Source organism: Strix aluco, chromosome 3, assembly GCF_031877795.1.
Source record: "Strix aluco isolate bStrAlu1 chromosome 3, bStrAlu1.hap1, whole genome shotgun sequence".
Lineage (NCBI taxonomy): Eukaryota > Metazoa > Chordata > Aves > Strigiformes > Strigidae > Strix > Strix aluco.
In genome coordinates this window covers 11,004,798-11,027,270 of record NC_133933.1, presented here as the reverse complement: position 1 = coordinate 11,027,270, position 22,473 = coordinate 11,004,798, and the positions used below count along the sequence as shown (strand labels likewise).

Genomic DNA, 22,473 nt, shown 5'->3' with positions numbered 1-22,473 from the left:
GAGCAGTGTTGAATGTTTCCTGACTTTTGGGAGATCAGAATCATGGTCTAGTGCAATAAAATGGCAGAGGAGAAGCTTTCAGTGTTAAGTATTAAAAAACAAACAGAACTGCCCAAAAAATATTTTAAAAATTCAAGAATGCATTGCTGATACTTCTGTTTTCCCTCTTTTATTTCTCCATAATTGTAAGACAAGAAAATAAGCTTCATTATTTCTGCTTTTTTCCTGACTTAAGGAACTGATCTACAGCATCCTTCCACAGCAGTTTTGTATGAAATCACAAGCTTTACAGCTTTGAAAGAATGTGTTAAACTGCTCTGTGCTGCCTCAGTGTGAATCTAGTTTAATATACGTGAAGTTGAAAACTAGTTTGACAGATGCACTGCTTAAGAGAAAACTAAGAAGTTATAACTCTCTACATAGGATCCCTTAAGTAGCAAGCAGCCTGCTCTTTCCTGGTTTTGTCTGCTTGTTGTGGTAACTGTGGTTAAGGGCTTTTTTTGATGTGTGGGCATACAGTAGTTGCCATCTGTCCCCAAGTGTTAACATTTGGGCAGCAGAGGAACTACACCACCTCGCAAAGTGGGAGTTAATCCTACATGAGGTGGCTACCTACTCTATCAGGTAACGGGAAGTAGGTGTTAGACATTGATTTTAACCTTTGCCAATGGATTAATGCAGAGTTTGGGGTGAAGTTTTTTTCTAAGTAGAAGAAATCTGATTTGCACCATAGAGCCAGGGCTTAAGGGAGAGGACAGAACTGGAATTTCAGAAGTGGGGGTCCCACTCCACTCCCCTCCCCTGGGCCTGTGAGGTCTGTGCTCAGAACCACAGCCTGGCCAGGGGGTGAAGGGATCTGCCCCCCTGCTCTAGCAGGGCTGCCTCTAGCCGGGGGCCCAGCACCATGAGGTTCCTGTCAGGGTCCCTCGGGGTGGCAGCACAACCTGGTGGTGTATCAGCCACTCATCCTGCTTTTGTATTACCTCTGAACTTGCTGATGCTGCACCCTCCCCATGTTTTTTTTTTTAAAAAAAAAAGCCAACTGTAATTGATGTGGTAGAGGAATTAATGAATTAACAAGGCCCTCTTTCACAATTCTTCCAAACATCTCTGGAAGAGGCTGAGTTAAATATCCTACATCCAATTGTTTAGGTTCTTGTGTTTGGTTTTAGGTGGTTTTTTTAAGAGTCTCCCCTTGTTTTGTCTGTTATTGACTCCTGTGTGTAAAGCTGATTGAACACCTGGGGGTCAAACCTTAGTTAGGTGATAAACTGATGCTAGAAGTATGAAAAATAAGTGTCTCTGTTAGGGAAGGTGAGCAGGAGCAAGCCTCACAAGCAAATAAATGATTGCATCTGGAAACGTAAACTCTCCTTTCTCCTTGAGCTAAAGTAAACGTGAGCAAGGGAGGGTGAAGAGCAAGTACCGGGAACAAGAGGCTACTTAGGTCCTCTGAGAAGCCTCTTACGGTAAAGCAAACCTTCCCCTTCCTCCGTAAAGGGCTTCTAAGAGAACAGCTTCAGGAAGAAGCGCGGCCCCACGAAGCTGCCCCGCCGTGAGGAGCGGGGTGATCCCGGGCAGCCGCCCGCCATGCCGCCATGGACGCCGCCGTCCGCGTCCGGGGTTTCCCGGGGGAGAACCTCGGCCGACAGGTAGGCCGGAAAACGGCGGAAAAGCGGTTTTCCCCTTGTTTCTCCTCACAGCTGGCACTCCCCCTGTCATTCAGCCGCCGCGCCCGCCGCGGGTGGCAGCCTGCCGTAAAACGCGCGGCCCGACCGAGAAGGGGACTGCCGTAAAGCGCCGCAAAGAGTCGCGCGTCCCCCCCCGTCGCCGCACACGCACACCCCGCGGCTCGTACCCTGTCGCCAAGCCCCCGCCAGTCTGTCGGGGCGGCGGATGGCGTTGGCGGCGGGAGGCCGCTCGCCGCGGCGGGCAGGGCCGCAGCGCGCCTAGGGACCGCGGGCAGGCGCCACCCCGCACCATGCTGGCCGCCGCTTGGCTGGGCAGGGGGTTCTGGGGGCTCCTCCGCGGCGCGGAGCGGAGGCGGCCGGGCGGCGGCTCAAGGCCTTTGGCCAGCCGACCGGGAGCGGCGGCGGAGGGGCGCGGCGGAGGGGCGGGCGGCCGCCGCCATGGTAACGGCGGCGTCTTCTGCTTGGCGGCGGGCGCGGGGGCTGTGGCGGGGCCGCGCGCCGCGCCCGCCCTGCACCGACGGCTGCTGCGCGCGCCCGCGGCCTGGCGCCTCCTCAGCGGCGGGGCCGCGCCGCCGGAGCCCCCCCGGCAGCGGCGTGTGGCGGGGCGCTACGCCGAGCTGGTACGTGAGCCGCGGGGCGGGGGGGTGGCCCGGGGAGCGGGCGGGGGGGCCCTGCCGCTGGCGGGCCGAGGTGCATCGCGCTGCCAGCTGCACACCGCTGTCACGCCCAGATTTAACAGCCCGACAAGGGCTTTTCGGGCCTCTCGGTGGCGGCGTGTTTTCCTTTTGAAGGCTGAGTTAATATTTAATAGAGGCCGTGTCCGTGTGTCTTGCGCAAGCGGCAGGTTGCTTCCAAGAATCTAGACGGCTTTGTGGCCAGTTCAGCTTAAAGTGTGTGTTTGTCTTGATTAATTCTGTTACATGCCAAGCGGGCGTTTGCCTTCCTGGCCTCAAGTTTTTGCTTTCTTGCTTTACAGTATGAAAACCCCTGGACGATCCCAAATATACTGTCAATGGCAAGAATGGGTTTGGCGCCAGTTTTAGGCTATTTGATTGTTGAAGAAAATTTCAATGTTGCACTAGGTGTCTTTGTTTTGGCTGGCGTAACGGATTTGGTATGTTTGCATCAGTTCGGAAATACTTCGGGGATAGCGTGGGTTGCGGTGGTCCCGTTGACATGCATTGAAATTTAGACTCCAGTGTAGAATGGAAATGAATAAAACAAACCAGTTTTTACATGCGTTGTTATCTAGAAATGCTATATACATCCTTTGAGACACTGCAAAGGGGGCTCGCAGATGCCTGAAGGGGACTTAGTGCTGGTGGAGCAAAGGGGCTGTCAGGATTTCCAGGCAGCACTTATGCATCTAGTGGTCTGTTACCACGTGCAGGTGTACCCGCTACACCTATCATGACAAGAATTGTGTGAATTTTCCACCATCAGTTATCTTTTCCTATTTTTTTTTTTTTGGTAAATAATGAGAATTAAATATGTTCAGAGGCTTCCAGAATCTGGAATGCAATGTTGAAAAAACATGATACAAATATCAACTAACGGGTATCGTACTTCATCTTAGTTAAACTAGCTGTATTACGTGATGTTGTTCATGAAATATCTCTGTAACAGTACTATGTGTAAGCTGTTTTTATTCTTAGTTTTCTAACAGAGAAACATTGAACTTTGTTTTTCCTAGCTGGATGGATTTATTGCACGAAACTGGGCTAATCAGAAATCAGCTTTGGGAAGTGCTCTTGATCCTCTCGCTGATAAAATTCTCATCAGTGTGCTCTATGTGAGCCTAACTTGTGCAAATCTTATCCCAGGTGAGAAAATGTCAATTGAGTGTGCTATATAAGGTAAAGAAGCTAATTTTATGTGTAGTAATATTTCTTGTGTTTCTGGAAGGAAGACTGTGTATGGCTTGGAACTCTTGCTTTGTCGGCTGCACTTTGCTATTTGCTCCTATTAAATACTTAAAAACCACCCCCTCCAGCAGACCTTACAGAAAGAGTGTGCTGCCATATACAAAACCAACTAGCATATACTGCCATTTTCAAATGTATTTTCTTTGATGCAAAAATTTTCTTGTAGACTGGATTGGTTTAAGACTTCAGATTACACCCTTTCAGAAGTCGGATTAAAAATCTTCAGTCACGCATAAAACTTGTTCAGAAGAATTTGAGAGTGGTTATTCTTGCTTCATATTTTGTGCTCTTTTGGTTTTGTTTTGGTTTTAATCATGGATGTGATTTTTCAGTAGATCCTGTTGGCTTGGTTTTTCAGTTTCACTTACTTCCATGATTATTCTGAGGGATGTAGCGCTCATTGCTGCTGTTTTTTATGTGCGATACAAAACTCTTTCTCCACCGGTAAGTGCATAGCATTAAACAAAATTGTATGAATGTGTAATCATTTTATTTTGATTAAATCTTCTGTATTTTTACATGTATAAAAAAATTAATAAGGCTTTAACAAAGTTATAACCAAGAGTTTTTAATCTTGAGATGGTTGCTCAAAACTTGGGTGGATAGCCTAAGATGTAAGGCTGTGCTTGCACTTTTGCCAGATAGATTTGTAAGCAGAACAGGATTTCATAAAATAGGTTTCATAGAGATGAGTCACTTACTGATAACTTTTTTCCTGTGTATGATGTGTAATATATCATACAAGAGCAGTAGCAGTATAATTCTTTAGTGCTACAGTTGACTTTTCTGTATCATGTGAAGAGGTGTATCAAATTGAATATACTAGAATTGCCTTTTTTTTTTTTCCTCTTTTTCTCCCCCAACAGAGAACACTCAGTAGGTATTTTAACCCCTGTTACGCTACTGCCCAATTAAAACCAACATTCATTAGCAAGGTAAGCAACTTGTCACAAGAGATAACTCCTCAGTACTTGGGGTGGTGTCTAGTTTGGAGGGAGGGGGCTGTTTACTCCTACTGCTGAGTGCGGTTCCAAAATAGTGCCAGCTAATTTGGAGGCGACTTGCATCCTGATTTTCAATAATACTCTGTCAGAGCACATGCTAATTTTGAGTGTGTAAAATGATTCATTAAAAGAGGTTTCTAAACAAGTTTTCTGTATATAGACTAATACGTAAACCAGTAATAAAAGTGTATATTGGTATTCCTTGCATAGTACACGTCTTCATTTTGGTCACATTTCCTATTTTGCTTTTATCAGATGAATACAGCGGTTCAGCTAATTTTGGTGGCAGCTTCTTTAGCAGCTCCTGTTTTCAATTATGTGGACAGCATATATCTGCAGACATTATGGTAACTTATCTCTTCACTTTTTTTTTCAGATAATACAATGTACTCCTAAAGAAACTGGTAATTGAGATTAATCTAATTGTGTGGAACAAAAAACTGTGCCCAGATGATGTAGTAGACCTGTATGCCTGAATTTTTGCATGTTTATTCTTAACTGACACAGGACCTAGATATTTATTGGTACTTAATTTACTATACAAGCAAAAAGTAGTCAAAGGAAGCTAGTTAAGATCTGGGAATAATAGCTGAGAAACAAGTCTTCAGAATAGACATGATGTACACAGGTAAAATGTAAATTCAGATTAATAGAAAAGAAAGTAGAAACGCTCTATGGGCTCTTTATTGGTGTAATATGCTTATATGCTGTAAGGGTCCTTGGAAAAGCAACCTTGATATCAGTAAAAAAATAGACAGGAAGTGTTTTCTTACTTTTGCTTTGTACTGTATCTGCTGTCTTGAAATCTAGGTTTCTGAAGCCACTTTGAAAAGCACCTGAAGAGATCGGTGATTCCTGCTAGACTATAGGAAGGAAGGGGAGGGATCAAATGAAAACAGGCATACAGGAACGTACCTCCTTATGTAATGGCTGTTCCTTTCACTGCTATCACTGCAGATCTGAACTGTATCTGAATCCGAATTGTAGCTGACAGCAGGTGTACAAGTGCAGTTACTTCTCCTGAGCAGTTAGGTAAGAGTTCAGAACAAAGAGGCTGAACAGCAGATAGCAGAATTACTTAGTAACTTAGTTTAAAGCAGTGGAAAATCCAGTGTTACTTGCATTTTATTAAAAAAAAAAAGCCCACAAACCAAAACCCAAAGCTTTTAGGGAACTAGGAACCTTGATCTTAACAGTCAGTGGGGTTTTTCATCCTGTTGGAGAGCCAGATCTAGAATTGCATCTGTGAAAGACGCTTACCTTGCTGCTTGTCCGGGACCATGAGAGAGTTATGATGTCATGAATAATGGAGAAATGCTGGGTGTAACTTACCAGGCTCCTCTTTAAATGCTCAAAAATGACCTGGATGAGTCTGGCAGTGTGTCCAGGGAGGGCAGCGGTGATGGAGGGGCAGGGCTGTAGCGGTGGCTCACACCTGCGTGGTGTCAACCTTTGACACAGAGGAGCACTGCTAATTTAGAAATTTTATTTATTTATTAATTAATATTATGGTTATTACCCAGTGTCTGGGAAGGGGACAAAAGAGGCTGAAGCCAAAACTTGTGCTTTAGCTTTGGAACTTGGTAAAACAGTAAGTTCAAGTCTTGTATGGTTTGTATGTTTTGAATGCCCCCAATTCATATTACGAAGGGATACTTTCTCACATCAGTTCTCAAGTTCTCAAGCTGGTAAAAACGATAGAGGGTACAAATAGTGAAACAGACATTTTGTCTTCCCTTCTCTAAAACAAGTGCTAATATGGTAAAAATTTGGCCTAGTGTGCTGAAGTACACTGAAGTACTGAAGTACTGAAGTAGCACACTGAAGTATGCTACTTAGTGCTGGCTGGCAGTTCCTTTGTTTATCTAATCTTCCATTTAGCACTGAATTTCAGCGTATAAACTGTAAACTGCATTTCTGTAGGTCATAGTCCTTGACTGTGTAGTGAAACATAGGGAAGACGCTTAAAAATAACACTTTTTATTATTGTACTTAGATTCAAGCAACTTACAGGAACTGTTTTCCCCAAAGGTGCATCACGGCTTTCACAACGGTAACATCTGCGTACAGCTATTACCACTATGGCCGAAAAACGGTTCAGGTGATAAATAACAAATGAAGTATTCCTGAAAGGACCGGGTCTTGGCAGCGTGGTGTGCCCTACTGCCGAAGAGCGTTGTATTGCAGCTGAGTTTTGGATCAAGAACTCTTGTTTTTCTGCTTAAACCATGGCATCGCAATGAAGTGAAGTTTCAACATGTACTGTGTATATACATAGAGAGAGACTTTTCAATGTATTTTTAATTTGTTTAAAAATAAGGTTGTTTACAACAACAAATAAATAATATTCTTAAAGACACAGGTTACCGGTTGCTGCCATGTGCATTCTGAATAATTTTATACTGTTTTTTAAGTCAAAATATGCACTTTTCACCAGCTTTTCGCCATCTTCATGCAAGGCACTGAGTAGGCTGAGATCAAGAACAAAAAGTGATTATAAGAACAAATTTGTCTTTGTACCTCAAACTAAGTCAGTAAACCAGCGTTGCTCATTAGGACTTAATGACATACCTCAGTTTGCAGCAGAAGAAAGCAGGAACAATATCTTCAGAAATTTATACCAGAGTGATAGAAATTTTACCTTGTATTCCGTGGTGATACAGATAAGCCATGAAGAGTTACTACCTTGCTCCCTTTCCTTTCTATGTATGAGCAACAGTGAACTGTACTCGTCAGAGAAGAGTTTTGAGTCTCAGAAGGGTCAGCCGTGCAGCGAAGAGTCTGTACCCACATGGAGTTACATTTCTCATCCTATGTGTTCATTTCTAGAGATTGAAAGAAACTCCTGTATCTCCAGATTCTTTAAAGCTTCTAAAGGTGCTGTTTAATCTAAATGTGTGAAAAAGGATGCTTTAAATATTGTTCAAATGAATGGAGAGACTGGAATAAATTTTTACATGCACGTACTGTTAGTTCTTCCTGTACCTCTAGCTTCTGGAGGGGTATGGTGTGCTCCCCCTCAGGCAGGGGCAACTTGCACATGTTCTTTGCCTGTTCTCTACTTACAAAAAGATGCAGAATAAAGAACTAGGCAGAACAGATCATGTTGATCATAAATTTATGTTTTATATTTTTGAGCAGTGTGGGTATTTGTCTGTCATGAAAAAGAGTGCAGCTATGAAAGGCTTAAATAATGGAAATCAAATGGTAAATGATACTGTATTACTAGCAGAAGAAAATTTGCAGTAGACATCTCTTGAGAGCACAGTTTCTTTTGTGACTGCATATCTTGTGTATATACAAAGCATTTTAATATTTTTTTATATTTAAACTTGTATAGCAGTGCACAGAGAAAACACTTGATTTTTATTAGTACCCTTTTCTTAACTGTGTTTTGTGATCTACCCTGCATCTTACAGCAAAGGGACAGAGAGCAAAGCCTATGGAAGTTTCCTTAAAATATCTAAGTATTTAGTAAAATAGAGTGCTTTTTCTTGGAAGAAACAGTTTAGAAAGAAATTTATTGTACCCAGGCATGTCATTCCTGTTTGGTTCTGGTTAATGGGATTGGGTTTTAGTTGTGGGGTTTTTTGGGGAGGGTGGGGCGTGTGTTCTCATTTTTTCCTCTGTTAATCACAGATACCTTTGAAGCACTGCATGAAAGCTTCAGGGGCTGGAGGATACTGGCCAGCGAAGGCTCCGTGTTGGTGCGTGTCGTTACACCTGTGTGGGTCGGAAATGAAATGTACAATTGTTCGGCAGTGCGTGCCTCGGTATTTGCGTGAAATAAAATCCGTCCGGATGGCAGAGCCACTGCTTTTTCCACTTACGCGGCGGGTACTTGATAGTCACGATCAGCCTGCGAAGAGCGCGGTGCGTCTCTTCCGGCGGGGACACGCGTGGGCGCCTGCCAGCGCGGCGCGGCGTGTCCCCCCGCGGCCGCCGTACTCGCGGGCGGGCCGGGACCGGCGGTGGCTCCGCCCTCAACAATGGCGGCGCCTGAGCCGCCGCCGCCGCCGCCGCCCGAGGGCTCCAAGCCGCTGAGTGCGCTGCTCAGCGGCATCGCCCAGGCCGCCTACTACGGCAACGCGGACATCACGGAGGAGCTGCTGCGCGGGCAGCTCTACCCCGAGGCGGCGCCGGAGGAGTTCCGCGCCCTGCGCGCCAAGATGGGCGGCCTCCTCCAGGTACCGGGGCTCGGGGGGGGCCTACCCCGGGGGAAACCCTTCCCGCCGCCGCTGGGGTGTCCGGCGCCCCGCTCCACACCGGGACGAGCGTCTTCCTCTCCGGCGGGGGGCTCTGGCGGCAGCTGGGACTGGGGGTGCTGCCGCGGGGGTGAAAGCGGCCGCCCTCAGCGCGGGGCTGAGCTGTGCCGGGCGCTTCTAGTTCCAGGCCTGGCGCCAGGGCAAGGCTGGGAGCACAGCCCGGCCCAGCCGTGGCCGGGAGGGCAGAAGCAGCCGGCGTAGCCCAGAAGCAAAGGTTGTAGCCCTCACCCTGCACGAGTCGTGAGTGGCGAGCGCCCGGCTCGGACGGGCTTTCCTTCCCCGTCCCCGCAGCAACAGCAGCCCGGCAAGCCGGTGCGCAGAGAGAGGTGAAAGCCGACTCGTGGGTTTTACACTCGTGGAAATAACTACCACTCTTTGAGGACTTTCTGAGAAGAGCTGCTGTTCAAAATACAGATTCCTTACAAGAAAACTGTATTTTGGGAAAACTGTCATCAATTACGAAGAGAGCTGTTTTAAATAGCAAACAAATTTTGCTTTATGTCTAAAAGAATAGAAGCTATTTTCCTCCAGAATGGGTTTTTTTTGCTCTCCGTTCAAAGCGTAGCGTAGTTCCCGGCAGCTCGATGTGGCACAGGGAGCCCCCGGGTGCGAAATACTTAGATGGCCGCTGCCACCTGGTGGTTAAATCCACGACTGCTTTGCAGGATTTACAAACTTGGTCGGTAGTTTTTCGTACGCTCATGTGAGGAAAAAAAAATAACTAAATGCAGTAGCACAGTTTTGGCTGCATAATTTCTCATGCCCAAACCCCCGTATTTATCAGTGAGCTCTTTATGTTGTCTTTTTCCCTTGCATGTTTGCTTGTTCTGCTTTCCCTATTGCTACACGTTATTTTTACTGCATGCTATTTATACTGCTGAAGATGATCAATCTGATTTTCAAAACATCTTTTACATTATTGTTCTCTAAAGAATCCTTGGGATAACTTTGTGTTAGTCTGTATGATGGAAAAAAAGACAAATTTTAAAAGGAATTGACTTTGCTTGCTTTTATCTGTGTTCTTATTTGTTACAAGGTCAAAAGTAAGTGTGCTGTGCTTATTAAAAGAAAAACTAGTGTAAAAGTCCTCTTTTTTTTCTCTGTATTGCTGCTTCAGTATGTTAGTGCAAACATGCATGTTCACCCAGCAGATGCTACCTTAAATGACTGAATCATTAAGTGCAGTGTCACCAGATTCAGCAGAGCACCCAGCTTAGTCTCTCCTAATTATTCTGTGCCCACAGCGCTGTTATAACGCAGTAGCCTCCCTCTTTGTGGATCAGATAAGGGACTGCACGTCTGAAACGTGCCACTTTGATATTTCTTTATTGTCGCTCACGCCTGAAGACAGTCACCTTGTTGGGCAGAGCGATCAGATCTGCCACGTGTTCTGCAAGATGCAGTACACCAGCTGGGAAGTATGGTGTGGCCAAAGTGGGGGGTCTTGCCCCTTTTGCTCCATGCACTGCCGCTTCTCCTTAACCTTTTGACAACTACAGTGCTTTGTGGACTGCTCTGGGAGTGAACCATTTTCTGTCAGATTACTGAATAACTCAAAGGGAGGAAGAAAAGGAGAATTACTGCAAAGTTCCTGAGCTTATATTGTCTCCTGACAAAGATCTGACGAGCATCATGGATGATTAAAGGAGACAGTTGGGGTGACATAGCTGGGAGTGAAGGGGAGCGAGAAGCAAGATGTGCTCTTTCCTCAGCAGCAAGCTGTTTTGCTGGCATATTGAAGTCAACCGAAATCAGTAGCTGTTGATATACTGAATTTCTCTGAATTGGACACACTGCCTGTTCTCTGTGCTGTCTCGTGAGGTGGTGGTCACCTGCATTACCAGAACTCAGGAACCAAAGCCCAGTGAGGATCAGTGTCTGAATCCATGGCTAAAAGCCAGGAAGTTTTGAGTTCTACCAGACAGGATCACTGAAAAAAAAGATGGCTTTCTGCTGTATCATATTCTTTTAGAAAAAGAAGCTAATACTCCCTACACCTTCATCCCTCCCCGTGTATTCTGGCTGATATTTCAACACTTTGTTGTAGATTCCTGTTCAATTCTTCATTCACTTTTCAGTTTTATTTTTAAAATTAGTTTCATTTCTAAATCTGCCGAAGTCAAATTTTACTGTGGTACCCATTCTCCCCTGTTCTGATAGTAATTTTTCAGACCTGATGATTATATGGGGGTTTTTTTCTCACTCGTTTTGCTTGGTGCTTTTTTCTGGGGTAGTTTTGACTTACCTCTGAGAGACGTGGCAGATAACACAAGAAACACAAGTAGTGTTTTTCTAGTTATTTCAGTGCAGTACTGCAGTACAGTAACTTTAGATAAATGATAACTTCATATGAATAATCTCCAGACTCTATATAGGCTTTGTTTTTGTTTGCAGAAATGGGTAGCTCTTTAGCCATCACTGAAATGTGGCAGCTGCTCAGCCAATATGATATGTTTGAGGCCAGAAGAAAGACAGTGCCACATCCAGAGGAAATAGCTAGAGAAACTTAGGCAGGCAAATGCAGCTGACAGCTTTGGAATTTGATGAGGATTTTCTGCTTTTATGAAGGGTCCATTGTTTCTTTAATGATCGGATTCATGTGATGCCCTGAAAAGCCTGGAATGAAAGCTCAGCCCTAAAGATTGATTCTTACTGGACTTAAGACTCTCTGGTTTTGTCTGTGTTTGGGTTTTTTCTTTCCCTCTCAAGTACAACTCTTACTCAAGCACTGTTGAGATGTCATATTCTGGATATAATGTTAATTCAGGTCCCCCAAAACACAGATGACTAAAATTATTGGATATTTACACATTGTTGTGAAATAGGTATAGAGTTTAGGAAGATGATGATATGTTGGGGAGAGTATATCACCTTCCCCATGTGCTGCTTTAAGAACCAAAACTGGTAACAGCTGTGGTCTTTGAGGTCATGTCTTCCAATGTCTTCCAAAGCATCTCACTGTTACCAGGTGTGTCTCATGGTCTTCATGGCCACCACTCTTCTCATCTCCTTAGGGATGACATTCCTGGGAAATAACCAAAGTTTATGCAGTTCAACACACATTAAAGTTGAAGTTTTGAGTTAGGCAATACAGAAGCTACTTTGTACAGACACAACTCCATGTCGAGTATGCATGGATTTTGGGTTGCTTATTTCTAGTGGGTCACTTAAAGGAAGTAACACCTAAGTCCTGTGGATACTTTCAGGATCTCTGTTATAGAGCATCCTAAAAACTCCCTTGGCTTTCTGGTCATTTTGAGGGCCCTCTCTTTCACACCTCCCAGTATTGGGGAGGGAAGGTTGATATAAGGGTTGTGCTTTGGAAATAAGGAAGCTTAAACTTATTTTCCTCTTCCTCCTTCTACCTAGTGGGAAAACCCATTGCCCTAGCTGTTATTTGCGATACCTTCTCTTCAGTTACGTCTTGCATAAACTGACTGGCCTGAAGCCATCACAGGGAGATACGGTGTGAGCTGTTTCCTTTTGTTTGAATGATGGGGAGGTAAAGTCCTCGGCCCTACAAGTTGCTTAACTACATCTTCAAGCAGCTGGGAATCACCAAACACCTATTTGCATGCTTCAGAGAGTTGCCTGGAACACTTTTAGTATTTCTGTGAATTTAAATATGGTGTTTTTCTGTGTTACATTGTTTTTGCTGGTAAGGGCAAACTTCAAAAGTGTTCCTGTGTGCTTATAACAATGTAGTCTTCAGACACACATCTTGGATGCTGGTGTCTCCCCAGCACCTGAAAGAGCAAGCTCCGCCTGAAGATCTGTGTTGTCCCTTCCTTGTCAATTGTCACATGAATTTCTGAGCAAGTTTATTCCAGTCTTGATATTCAATTAATTGTGAAAAATCGGCATGATTAAAACGTTAGCAGCAATGTTTGTGTTATCTTTTTGTGGTTTTATTTTTTCCTTCCTCCTCTGGGTGGTGGAGGAAGGGGAGCGAATGGCAGAATAGCAACAGAAAGTCAGAGTACTTGTTTATGCAGCCATTTCCCTTGTGTGCAGTGATCTGCATCTGAAGTTCAGAAGATGACAGGTAACTTTTATGTTTCCATTGATGATAATACCTAATCTCACCGAATACATTCTTTTGGGAGGTGGCCATACTGTTTATTTTCAGATACCTCATTTAGAAGCCCAGGTCCTTTCTGTGGTCAATATGGAAAAGATTAGATGTTTTACACTGTCTTCTGTTGACTTTATAGAGAATGTAAGCACCTAAATTGGGTGGGATGAATAATACTTCATTCCTGTCTCTTGATGATTTTTTTCTGACACCCATTTTCTTGATGGTTAGAAGCAGAAAGATTCATTGCCCTTGTGACTTAACAGCTGTAGTACTTCATGTCTTCTAAGTAGTAATCACAGATCTGTACCATAAATCAACCACTTGCTTGTATTAGAGCCGAGTATAAATAAGCTGAAGGACCTTCCTGTACCCTCCTGCATTCCATCTATGCAAAGCAGGGCACCTGTGAAAAGTATGGAGATGAATAAGGGCCACAAAAGCGTATCATATTTACTGCAGCAATAAGCATTTAAATGTTTCTTTTCCCCTGGTTTGTGTATAGAGTAGTCCTGGTTTTGTATTTATAAAAGATGTCATTATGATCTTCTTACAGCTGTTTTCTTTCCTACCCATAGATCTGCTGAATGTGCGTTAATCATCTGACCTCTTTGTAAAATGCCAGATTTATTTTGTAGAGAAATCATGTTACCTTATTACATTTTTCTTTAAAAATCTAATTTGTTTTCTTGTGTGGAATATCCTGGGAGGTAGAACAAAACCCTAGAAGGCTGGCCCTGGAGAACTGTACCATTGCTTTTTACCCTCTGCCTTCATACTTCCCAGGCTCCTATCCCATAAGGCTGCAAAACATTGAGAAAGTGGGCGAGATCAGCTTTTGCAAATTCTCACCCTCAGCTTTTTGGGTTTTCAAAGACTTCTTCCTCCTGATTAAAATACTAAATTTGTCTCCTCCTTACGAAGTTTAATTTACTGTGTTAGTTCCACTGGTAATAGTTACTTTACCTCTGGAGTAATTCCACTGTTTTCCTTTTAGTGGCAGTAGACTATTGGATTTATTGAACATTATCATTTGCTGCTGTGTTGGAAGTGCTGGTTTGCTTTTCTGCTTCAGAACAAACTGTACGTTGGCTAAATGACAATAAAAATGTAAGCTTGAGGAGTCTAAATATTTTTATCATGTTTGATTTATAAGTATTTATTTTCACAAATACTGAAGGTGTCACCATCTGTAATAAATATACTGCTATGTCACTGGTAAAATATTAATCAGGCTCTATGTAAGTAATATGTGAGAACCAAGAACTTGATATCCAACATATAAGATGCACTCAAACTCTGTGTATGCACTTTATAACATTGACCAGCCGTCTTCCATCAGTGGTTTTATTAGAAATCACACTGATATTTCTGCCAGATTTTTCTGATGACTCTGACGTTTAATTTCACTGTTTTTCAGCCAAGAGGCTGATGGTACCATCATTATTTGGCTCTGCTGCACCACTGGCATGCATAGTGTATGTAAGTCTCCTCTTGAAGCTACTTCTATATTGTGAAATGCCCAGCTATTTCTAGTGATTACTTTTCTTTGTGCCTTTGGAGAAAATCTGTTGAAAAAGAAACCTTTTGATCAAAATCAGATCTAAAGGCTTGTGGGGGAAAACTCAGTGCCACCAGTGGATAAAATCGCTTGGTGTGTAAAATGTTCTGGAGTTGCACGAGCAAACTGCGGATGCTTTGGAGGCTGCTTAGTGCTGTTATCGTGTGTTGTCCCTAAAGACTGTTGCTGTCCCACTGGGGATCACAGTCCTTTCCCTGTGAGGTTGCTGTTGTTACCTAGAGAGGAGGTCCCAAAGCATTATTGCGGTTGCTTGAGAAGGAAGAGACTATTTGATCTTCATAAATGGGGTCTGCCCTTAGGTGAAAAGTCAGAGCAGAAAAATAGTTGTAGGGTTCACTCACTTGCGGAGGATAAAGGCCTTTGCATCTTTTTCAGCAGGATTTCTGCTGACGGCCACTGGTGGGAAATAAACAACTTCTTGCATTTTCTAATAAGGGAAGAGAGTTGTCATTCTTCCCTCTTTCCAGATACCCTGTGATTCCTCAAGTACGTGGGCTGAGTCATGAACTCTTGAGCGCTTTGCAGTTGGCCAGGCTTCTGCAAGGCTGAGAGGCAGAACAGCCTCAGTCCGAAGACTGAGATAAAATCATTTGGGAAGAATTAATGGGAGAGACTGCTTGCTTTCTGCCATTTAGAACTGCAATTCTGCCTGCATCTACTGATTAAAAAGATAACTCAGTAAGCATGCTCATTCTTCTCAATTCAGGTAAAAGGAAACGCGTTGTTTGTAAAGCAGTAGCAACAAGTACTCTATCCATATGAGGTGCTTTCTACCCAAATCTGCGTCCTACACAGTGCTACACCTTTCACTCCAGTCAATGATTGTGCTTATTATGAATAATTGTTATTGGGCTAGGCAAAAATATACCAACAATAACTTTGCACAAAATTTTGGGAAGAAGGGAATGTCACCAGTGTTATAATTGGACATAAATGAGAAAATTATTATTATCTCAGTTGATGTTTGCCTGGAACAACTAAATAACAATCCTAGTCTCTTCTTATATTTTTTTAGTTTAGCGAAATGCCACTATTATATAGCATGCTAATCTGAACACAGCTTGATTGCCACCTCTGCAGTGTCTGGTGTTGCAACATACATTTTCTCTTCTCAGTGTATAAACCTACAGTTTTTGCTTCTTTTTTTTTTGACGTATTTCAGCAGCATCTGAGGGTAGAAAATTGAATGTTTGCTTGAACTAGCACCTGTTGTATTGCAGTGATGAAAATGTCCATGGATACTGCCCCAAAGCATTCTTATTAGTGCTTCTGACATGAATTATTTTAGATTTTAGGTATGTGTATGTGCAGTCAGTTCAAATAAGGAGTGGTGCAGCAGGGAGTTGTAGGAATAACATAAAGTGGAGGGGGAAAATTCTTTAAAAGAAGGAACTGGAGAGGAAGGTTGACTGCAGAATGTTATGTGGCTGAAGAACATTGACAGGAGTGGTAGGATAGTACTTCACTGCCTAGAGCAGCAATTTGTTGCTTGTATGTGTCAGCTGGAAAGAACAATGTACCTGCGTTGTTCTGGATTTTTTTTTTAAATACTCCTTTTCTTGTGACTTCTCCAGTTGTGAAACTTGGTGTTTGTGTTGTTAAAGCCTTTGATATTTGCAATACTGTTTTCATTGCTGTTGTAATTACTGAAGAGATGTGTAGAAGGTGGTGTTACTGCTGGTAGCTGCAGGGTGTGGAGGTGATGGTGTTCTGCGCTGTGAGCAGATCTATAAAAATTGGGCTGTCACTTAAACAATGGGGTGTGAGCAAGGAATCTGCACCCCCGCATTACAAGCTCATAGTCTTCCTACTGCTGTGCAACTACAAGTGGAAATCCTGAAGGCAGGGCTCCCACCATTATAATGTCATTCATTTAATTAGTAGTATTTTGTACAACTCAAGCATGAGACAGAGGTGAAGGGTCATTACCTAACAAGGCCAGTCCAAGACTCGTTTCATTTGAGATTGTGAAGTGCCAATATGCCGTAACTGTGCCACTTCAGTGAAAATGGCTTACCTTATGTTTAATGGTTTACTTAACCTTTTGTCTCATTTTTTTATGTTCTTATCTACAGAAAAGTGGTAAATTAAAAGAAGTCAGCAGACCTGCGTCACTGATGTATAATAGGTGTGATAAACTCTCTATTGCCAAACAGAAGCAAGTCTCTCTCTCTGTTTTTCCTCAATTGCAGCATTGATTGTATCTCTGCAAGTAGAGATCTAATTGCTTTGTCCCACTTGTGGAGGTGGGGGCTGCCCTATCAGTCCTGTCTAGAGCAGGCAGGTCAGTGCCAGCTCTTCATTTTATAATGGCTCTGCATTACCTCATAGTTTTAAAATGTCCTACTGAAAATCTGCTAATTGTCTGTTAATGGACTTCCAGAACAGCATGCTGCTGAGAAAGTTGGATTCCCTGGTGGTTGCCATGCCTTGTATCCTGTTGATTTCCCTTTTCCTATCCAAATATATGGTTCAGTTTGTTGCACTTGTAGAACTTCTGCCAGTAAGTAGTATTTTCATTATTAACAACACTAACAAGTTTTGGATGCACTCTCTTTTCTCAAACACACCACCCCCCAGGTATGATTAGCATAAGTTAAGTGTATATATATGTGTGTGTGTGTGTGATTAGCAAATGTTGTGTATATACATATGTGTGTGTGCATGCACACGTGCACAGAAAGGCGAGTATATTGATTATGCTGAAATTTATTAGTCCAGTCTGACCCCTGCAGTGTTTCTCCTGACTGTAACAGGAGTCTACTGTGATTGAAGACTAGGGAGTCAGATCTTGCCTTTGAAGTTCATTACTACAAATTAAATGCTTCTACTCTTAATTAGTATTCATCAAACACATGCTGTATGGAGTATATTTGAGAAGGGAAAAAGACTCCCTTAGGCTTCACGTGTAGTTTCATGCCTTTATTTCAGTAACACTTAATGCTCCATTCCCTATTCCCCAAAGTGTGAGGGAAATGCTGAAGAGGGTAATGAAGTTCATTGCCATCATCTCAGCACTAGTGATTTTCTGGACTAGTATGAGTTGTCTTTCCTCTTTAAACGTGGCCTGTGAAAAAGGGAGAACATGAGTTGTCTCTTCTTCAATCTGATGCATAAAGAAGGGCTGAAAGGAAAGGCTGTATGTTAAAATTATATTCTTTTTTATATGATACTTTAAAAATTGTGTCTGTTACAACTGGTGTGGAGGAAGATTAGTGCTTGTTTGCTTCAGGAGAGTACTGTCGTTGGCAATGGAGTTAAAACTCTTATTCCAACCTAGCCAGTCCCCCGTGAGGCTGCCACACAGCTGAGCAGATAATAGACTTATTTCTTTCTTCAAATATACCTTTTTTTTTTTAAAAAAAATTGCAAGTAAAGATTAATCTTACTAGAAAAAAAGACTCGTCAATGGATCCTTCACATTGGGGTGAGTGTAATCTTCTCTGCTAATGTATACATCCTCCTTTCACAGAAAGTTCAGAACAAGAAGAGCAACAGAAAGAGCTGTTAATGATTGAATAACCAACACCCTGTCAAAGATACAGAGCTGTGGCATTCACTTGGGCCACTGAAGTTCACAGCTAGCATATGAAAAGGAAATTTGGATGACACCAGTCAACCTTTTTACAAGCTGAACATCTAAAATTTTCCATTCCTGGTTAACACTTAGCAGCTACTGTCTTGGTATGACGTACATTAGTTTTTTCTATTGTACTAGCCTGTAGCAAACTGGATGCAGTATATCCAACAACTTGTTAAAAAAAAAAAAAAAGCTGACAATACCAAAAACTTAGAGTGGTGAAAATGCTGTGTAGCTAGAATTATTCCATTTTGCAGCTTGTACTCTCTGGATTTCTTCCAGTCTAGTGACCAAGTATGATGGAGCCTTGAACTCTTCAACATGTTTGGATGATGTTGATTTTTGCAAGTTTTTTTAATTAAAAAAAAAAAAAAAAAAAAGGAAAAAACATTAGTGGCACAAAATACCGGGTGCTACAATTGTTATGTGAAATCTTTTGTTCATTGATGTTTCAGTCATTGAGCCCAATGGGGCAGAAGTTGTCAGGTAGAAGCTTTGGCAGCTTGAGCTGCAGTCTGGAGGCTGGTCTGGTTCCCTGTGAGCCTCCCTGGGCAGGAGAGGTTGGCTGCAACTTACTGAGAGGGCTCCAGGTTCATCCCTAGAGGATCACCGGCTTTAGAACAAAATGAAGTGGGTGACTTTCCTTAAAGTCAGAGCCTAAAATACCTCTTTTTAAAAATTTTGTATTTATCATTATAAATACATGCTTTTACACAGTAACTTTAAAAAAAACCCCAACCAACAACTGGTTTAATATATGGAGTAATTCAGAACAGACTAGAATGTGGATGCCTTCATTGTGAAGGATTAGGAGTTCATTATTGGGAGAACCAAACTGTTTTTATTTTGGGGCATTTTTGTAATGTATTCTGAACACCCGAAGCTTAAGCACAGTAGGTTTTCCATAACTGTGTTCTGTTGTATATAGTAGTTATATATAAGGAAACTAAATCTTACAAATCATATAAGGAAATCAAATAATCCTGTACTTTTAGCCACACGATGATATAAAATTGGTTTGAACAAAGCAAGTGGGATTTACCTTTCACTTTGTTTACAGTGCATAACCACTTGTTTATAGCTGGTAGCCCAAGATCTAATTCAGAATACTCGATAAGTTGGTAGTTTTGTAGTTGTATAGTGAGCATGTGACTCCCTCCTCCTTTTCAAGTCCCCAAGGAGTTCAGTATCTGTCTATCTACTCTCCTTGAGGACTGGGTGTTTCACTTCTAAAGATGGCAGTGATCTTGGAATACGTTTTTTATCCTTCTGATTCTTTCGCATCTTCTGTACTTACCTCTTAACAATGCTGATTTATGTGTGATTCCACATCAGTAAAAATAGATTACAACAGAATCTCACTGAAAGAAGACTTAAATATGCTGTGCAGAGCAAATGTGAAATAATAGCCAACTTGTCCAAACAATTTTTGGACTTAAAATAAGTGGTTTTCTAATTATTTTAAAAATACTGTAATTACCTCATCTTGCATATGTTAATATATTTCCAAAAGCACGTTTTTTATATCTGTCCATCTCTCCTAACAATAAAAAGTTGCAATACAAATATAGTTTGGGTGAAATTCTGTGTTTTTTCCAAATAAGGTTAGATTTTTTTCTGGTTGAGATGTTTTGGGATCTCTGCCAAAAGATTCCTACCTCGGCTTGGTGGGTAGTTTTTTCTTTCCCTTCTTTTCAGTCTCTATAAACCATGATGCCAGGATTATGAAACATGTTCTGAAGATATATGCAGACACTGAAGTAGTATCTGTGTAAAAGGCAAGTAAGCAACAGACATTTTTACTCCTTGTCTGACATTTACACATGGCTTTGTTGTCTCTCTTCAGACTGTTGCATCAGATGTGCCGTTCTCTTACACTCTTTTTGCCATTTCTGGTTCAAGAGTAGTGTATATTATGTTCGAACAAGCTGTTTGTATAAGTACCCTTTAGTTTTACATGGTCAAATATGGTACAAATATTTTATACATTTCAATTAGTTGTGATTTCTTTTGCATTTCTCATTAAACTCAATTTTTTTCTTTTTTGAAGTGAACAAAATAGGCCTAACTCCCCTTTTCTGCAGAAGAAATGGCACGTTTAGGCAGCGCGCTATTATTTTAGTAGCTGTTCAGATACTCAAATGGTACTCACAGAAATGTGTTTACAAAGTAAGTATGCATGCATGCAGAAATAAGAAGAGAGGTCAGAAATTGAGTGCCCTTCTAACACCATTCGGTGACACACTTAGTTTTTATACACTGCCTTGGATGAAGATGGTAAGCTGTGGTTCTGAGGCCGGTTGGGGTCTTGCAGTATGGCCCCGCGGTTTGCTTTCCAGTACTACGGGTGAGGTGCATGGGTCGCCTGAACTGTGCTTTACTGATGGGTCCTCAAGAGACTAGAGGTTGTTGTGCTGCGGTTCAGACCTCCTGGGACCTCTAAGATGGTCCTCTCTTGAGGACTCTAAGGAGCCCAAAGGCATGAGTGGCTGATGCAACTTTGCAGAAGGACTCTTCCCTCATCGGTTACTGGATGTGCCTCCTCATCCACGAGTACCTTTGTACGTGCCTCTGTTTTGTGTCCGTTCTATAAAGTCTCCTGAATGATCAAAAGAGAGGGATCTGGCTCTCTGGCTTATTGTGAACCAGGTTAAGAGAGTCGTTCTTTGCCCGACAGGGAGAGAGTGCTTTTGTTCACAAGATTCATTTTATGACACGTCAGTTTATGACATGTCAGGAAATCTATAAAGTCTTGTAATGAAAAGAAAGCGCTAGAGAAATTTTCTAGCTCATGTGGACAAGTGGTAGGGAGTTTATTGAATACGAGTAGCCCCCAAGTTGACTAAAAGCCAAGGAAAAGCCATGGGAAAAATTAACTGAATTATTTTTGATGGCATGGGCTGCAGTGTCTTGGAGCATTTGAGTGATGAAGTTTTTAGCTTTTAAGGCCTGCGACAGTGAAATCTAAAGCCGGATTTTGTTTGGCACCAACCAGTTTTCACTGGTGGTGTGAGTCTGCAGGCTCTGCAAATCACGGTCGTGCATGTGCAGCTCTCAAGAGCAGCGCATGTTGTCTGTGGAGGCACAGGGGTATGGAGTTGTTCCTACAAGCTCACTGAAAAACCCGATTATTTGCCCAGCTCTACTGATAGATGACTGTCAGGAGCCTAACCTGATAGAAATGGAGAACCCTCTTGGGTAATTAAAGCAGTCAGGAATATTTAATGTGATTGGAGAATACTTTCAGATTGATATTTTGGCTGTTTCATTAAGTCTTTAGCTTTTTTTCCCCCAAAACATTTACTAGATTTAGTTCCAAAAGCATTTTTGATACAGTAAGTGGTACTTAAATCTTTATGGGAAAGCGAGGATGGTTTCTTCTGAGCTCTCTGGTTTGGGGTTTGCTCCTAATCAGGTGTTGTTTTCCAGCCCCAGGGATGGAGTGGGGACCTTTACAGAGCAGTTGTGATTCCTAGAGTGAAGAGTTTGACCTGCTGCTCCTTTCTTCCTCGTAAAGGCTCAGCTGTTAACAACCACCATGGCTGCTACTGGTTTGGGAAACGTGTTTTATATTTCACTGATCCGACAGGAGGGAAAATCATTTCATCCATGCCGAAAGGAAGACCTGCTGACTGGTATCCCGAGACTGGAAGTTCACCTTCTGCCTGTCAGACCTGTCAGTATGTAACACAAGTTGCCAAAATAGGTGATGAATGACCAGATGGTGAAGCACACTTGCTTGCTTCCCTTGAAACTGTGTAGACTGTAAACTTGTTCCCTTTACTTACTACTGTCTTTGCTGCTGTGACATGTGTCCGCAGGGTTATGGGCTAAGGCAGTGAAGTGCTGTGGTGTGAGCCTGGGGTAGGAGTGTGGAAACCCTTCTCCTTCCAGGTAGTAAAATCTAACCCCAGCTATTGCGCAGAACTGTACAGGTAATATACAGTAGTGCTGTGAAAGGAAGGAAAGCAGAGTCTGGAGTCAGAATTTCGCTCCAAATCAGAGTATATGGTGAGACATCATACAGTTGAGGGGTGTGATTAATATTTAATGTTATTCACTGCTGGAGCTGATGTCCAAATGTAAACCAAGGAGGAAATTAGCTGAGTTAATCATTACTTTTTAAGCTGCAAACAATCAAGATACACTGAGTAAAAGTGAAAATTAATTCATGATGCTAATTCTGTTTTCTGTGCTTGGTTCACAGTAAAGCTAGTTTGTGCTTTGCCTGATTTCACTGACAGGATCGCTGCCCGCAGAGTGCAGCAATAAGCTCTGCTAATGCCTGCACCATTACTGCACTCAGGGTAGGGCTACAACTTTTTTTTCCACGTGCCTTCAAAATACGAGC

At 42.6% G+C, this 22,473-nt stretch overlaps 2 protein-coding genes and 1 long non-coding RNA gene across 13 annotated transcripts in view; all 3 read left to right on the top strand.

Moving 5' to 3' along the window:
• Positions 1–1,820: 1,820 nt before the first annotated feature.
• On the top strand, positions 1,821–7,582 carry CRLS1 (cardiolipin synthase 1). Its single transcript, XM_074817331.1, has 7 exons — positions 1,821–2,311; positions 2,668–2,805; positions 3,385–3,514; positions 3,975–4,060; positions 4,483–4,551; positions 4,876–4,967; positions 6,652–7,582. The coding sequence occupies exons 1-7, from the start codon at positions 1,982–1,984 to the stop codon at positions 6,737–6,739; spliced, it is 933 nt and encodes a 310-aa protein (XP_074673432.1). The 5' UTR covers positions 1,821–1,981; the 3' UTR covers positions 6,740–7,582.
• A 982-nt stretch (positions 7,583–8,564) lies between these two features.
• The window catches only part of COMMD1 (copper metabolism domain containing 1), an 80,018-nt gene continuing 66,109 nt past the window's right edge, over positions 8,565–22,473 (top strand). For 3 of the 11 annotated variants that reach the window (XR_012622357.1, XM_074817324.1, XM_074817325.1), the window contains exon 1: positions 8,568–8,807. Coding sequence is in view for 8 of the 11 variants with exons in the window: in XM_074817324.1 (XP_074673425.1) it covers positions 8,610–8,807 (198 nt within the window). In the remaining 3 variants the exon portion in view is untranslated. Of the gene's footprint in view, positions 8,808–22,473 lie in introns of all 11 variants that reach the window. The other 8 variants (XR_012622359.1, XM_074817328.1, XM_074817330.1 and 5 more) reach the window with 5 other exon arrangements.
• On the top strand, positions 12,312–19,692 carry LOC141920507 (uncharacterized). The gene is made up of 2 exons (XR_012622361.1): positions 12,312–16,826; positions 16,926–19,692. It is a non-coding gene; the product is annotated as an uncharacterized LOC141920507 (long non-coding RNA).

Bases quoted from the DNA above. Each gene is read 5' to 3' on its own strand.
- CRLS1 (XM_074817331.1), top strand. From the start codon at position 1,982: ATGCTGGCCGCCGCTTGGCTGGGCAGGGGGTTCTGGGGGCTCCTCCGC. The intron at 2,806-3,384 runs GTATGTTTGCAT...TGTTTTTCCTAG, and splicing joins TGGCTGGCGTAACGGATTTG to CTGGATGGATTTATTGCACG. The intron at 4,552-4,875 runs GTAAGCAACTTG...TGCTTTTATCAG, and splicing joins AACCAACATTCATTAGCAAG to ATGAATACAGCGGTTCAGCT.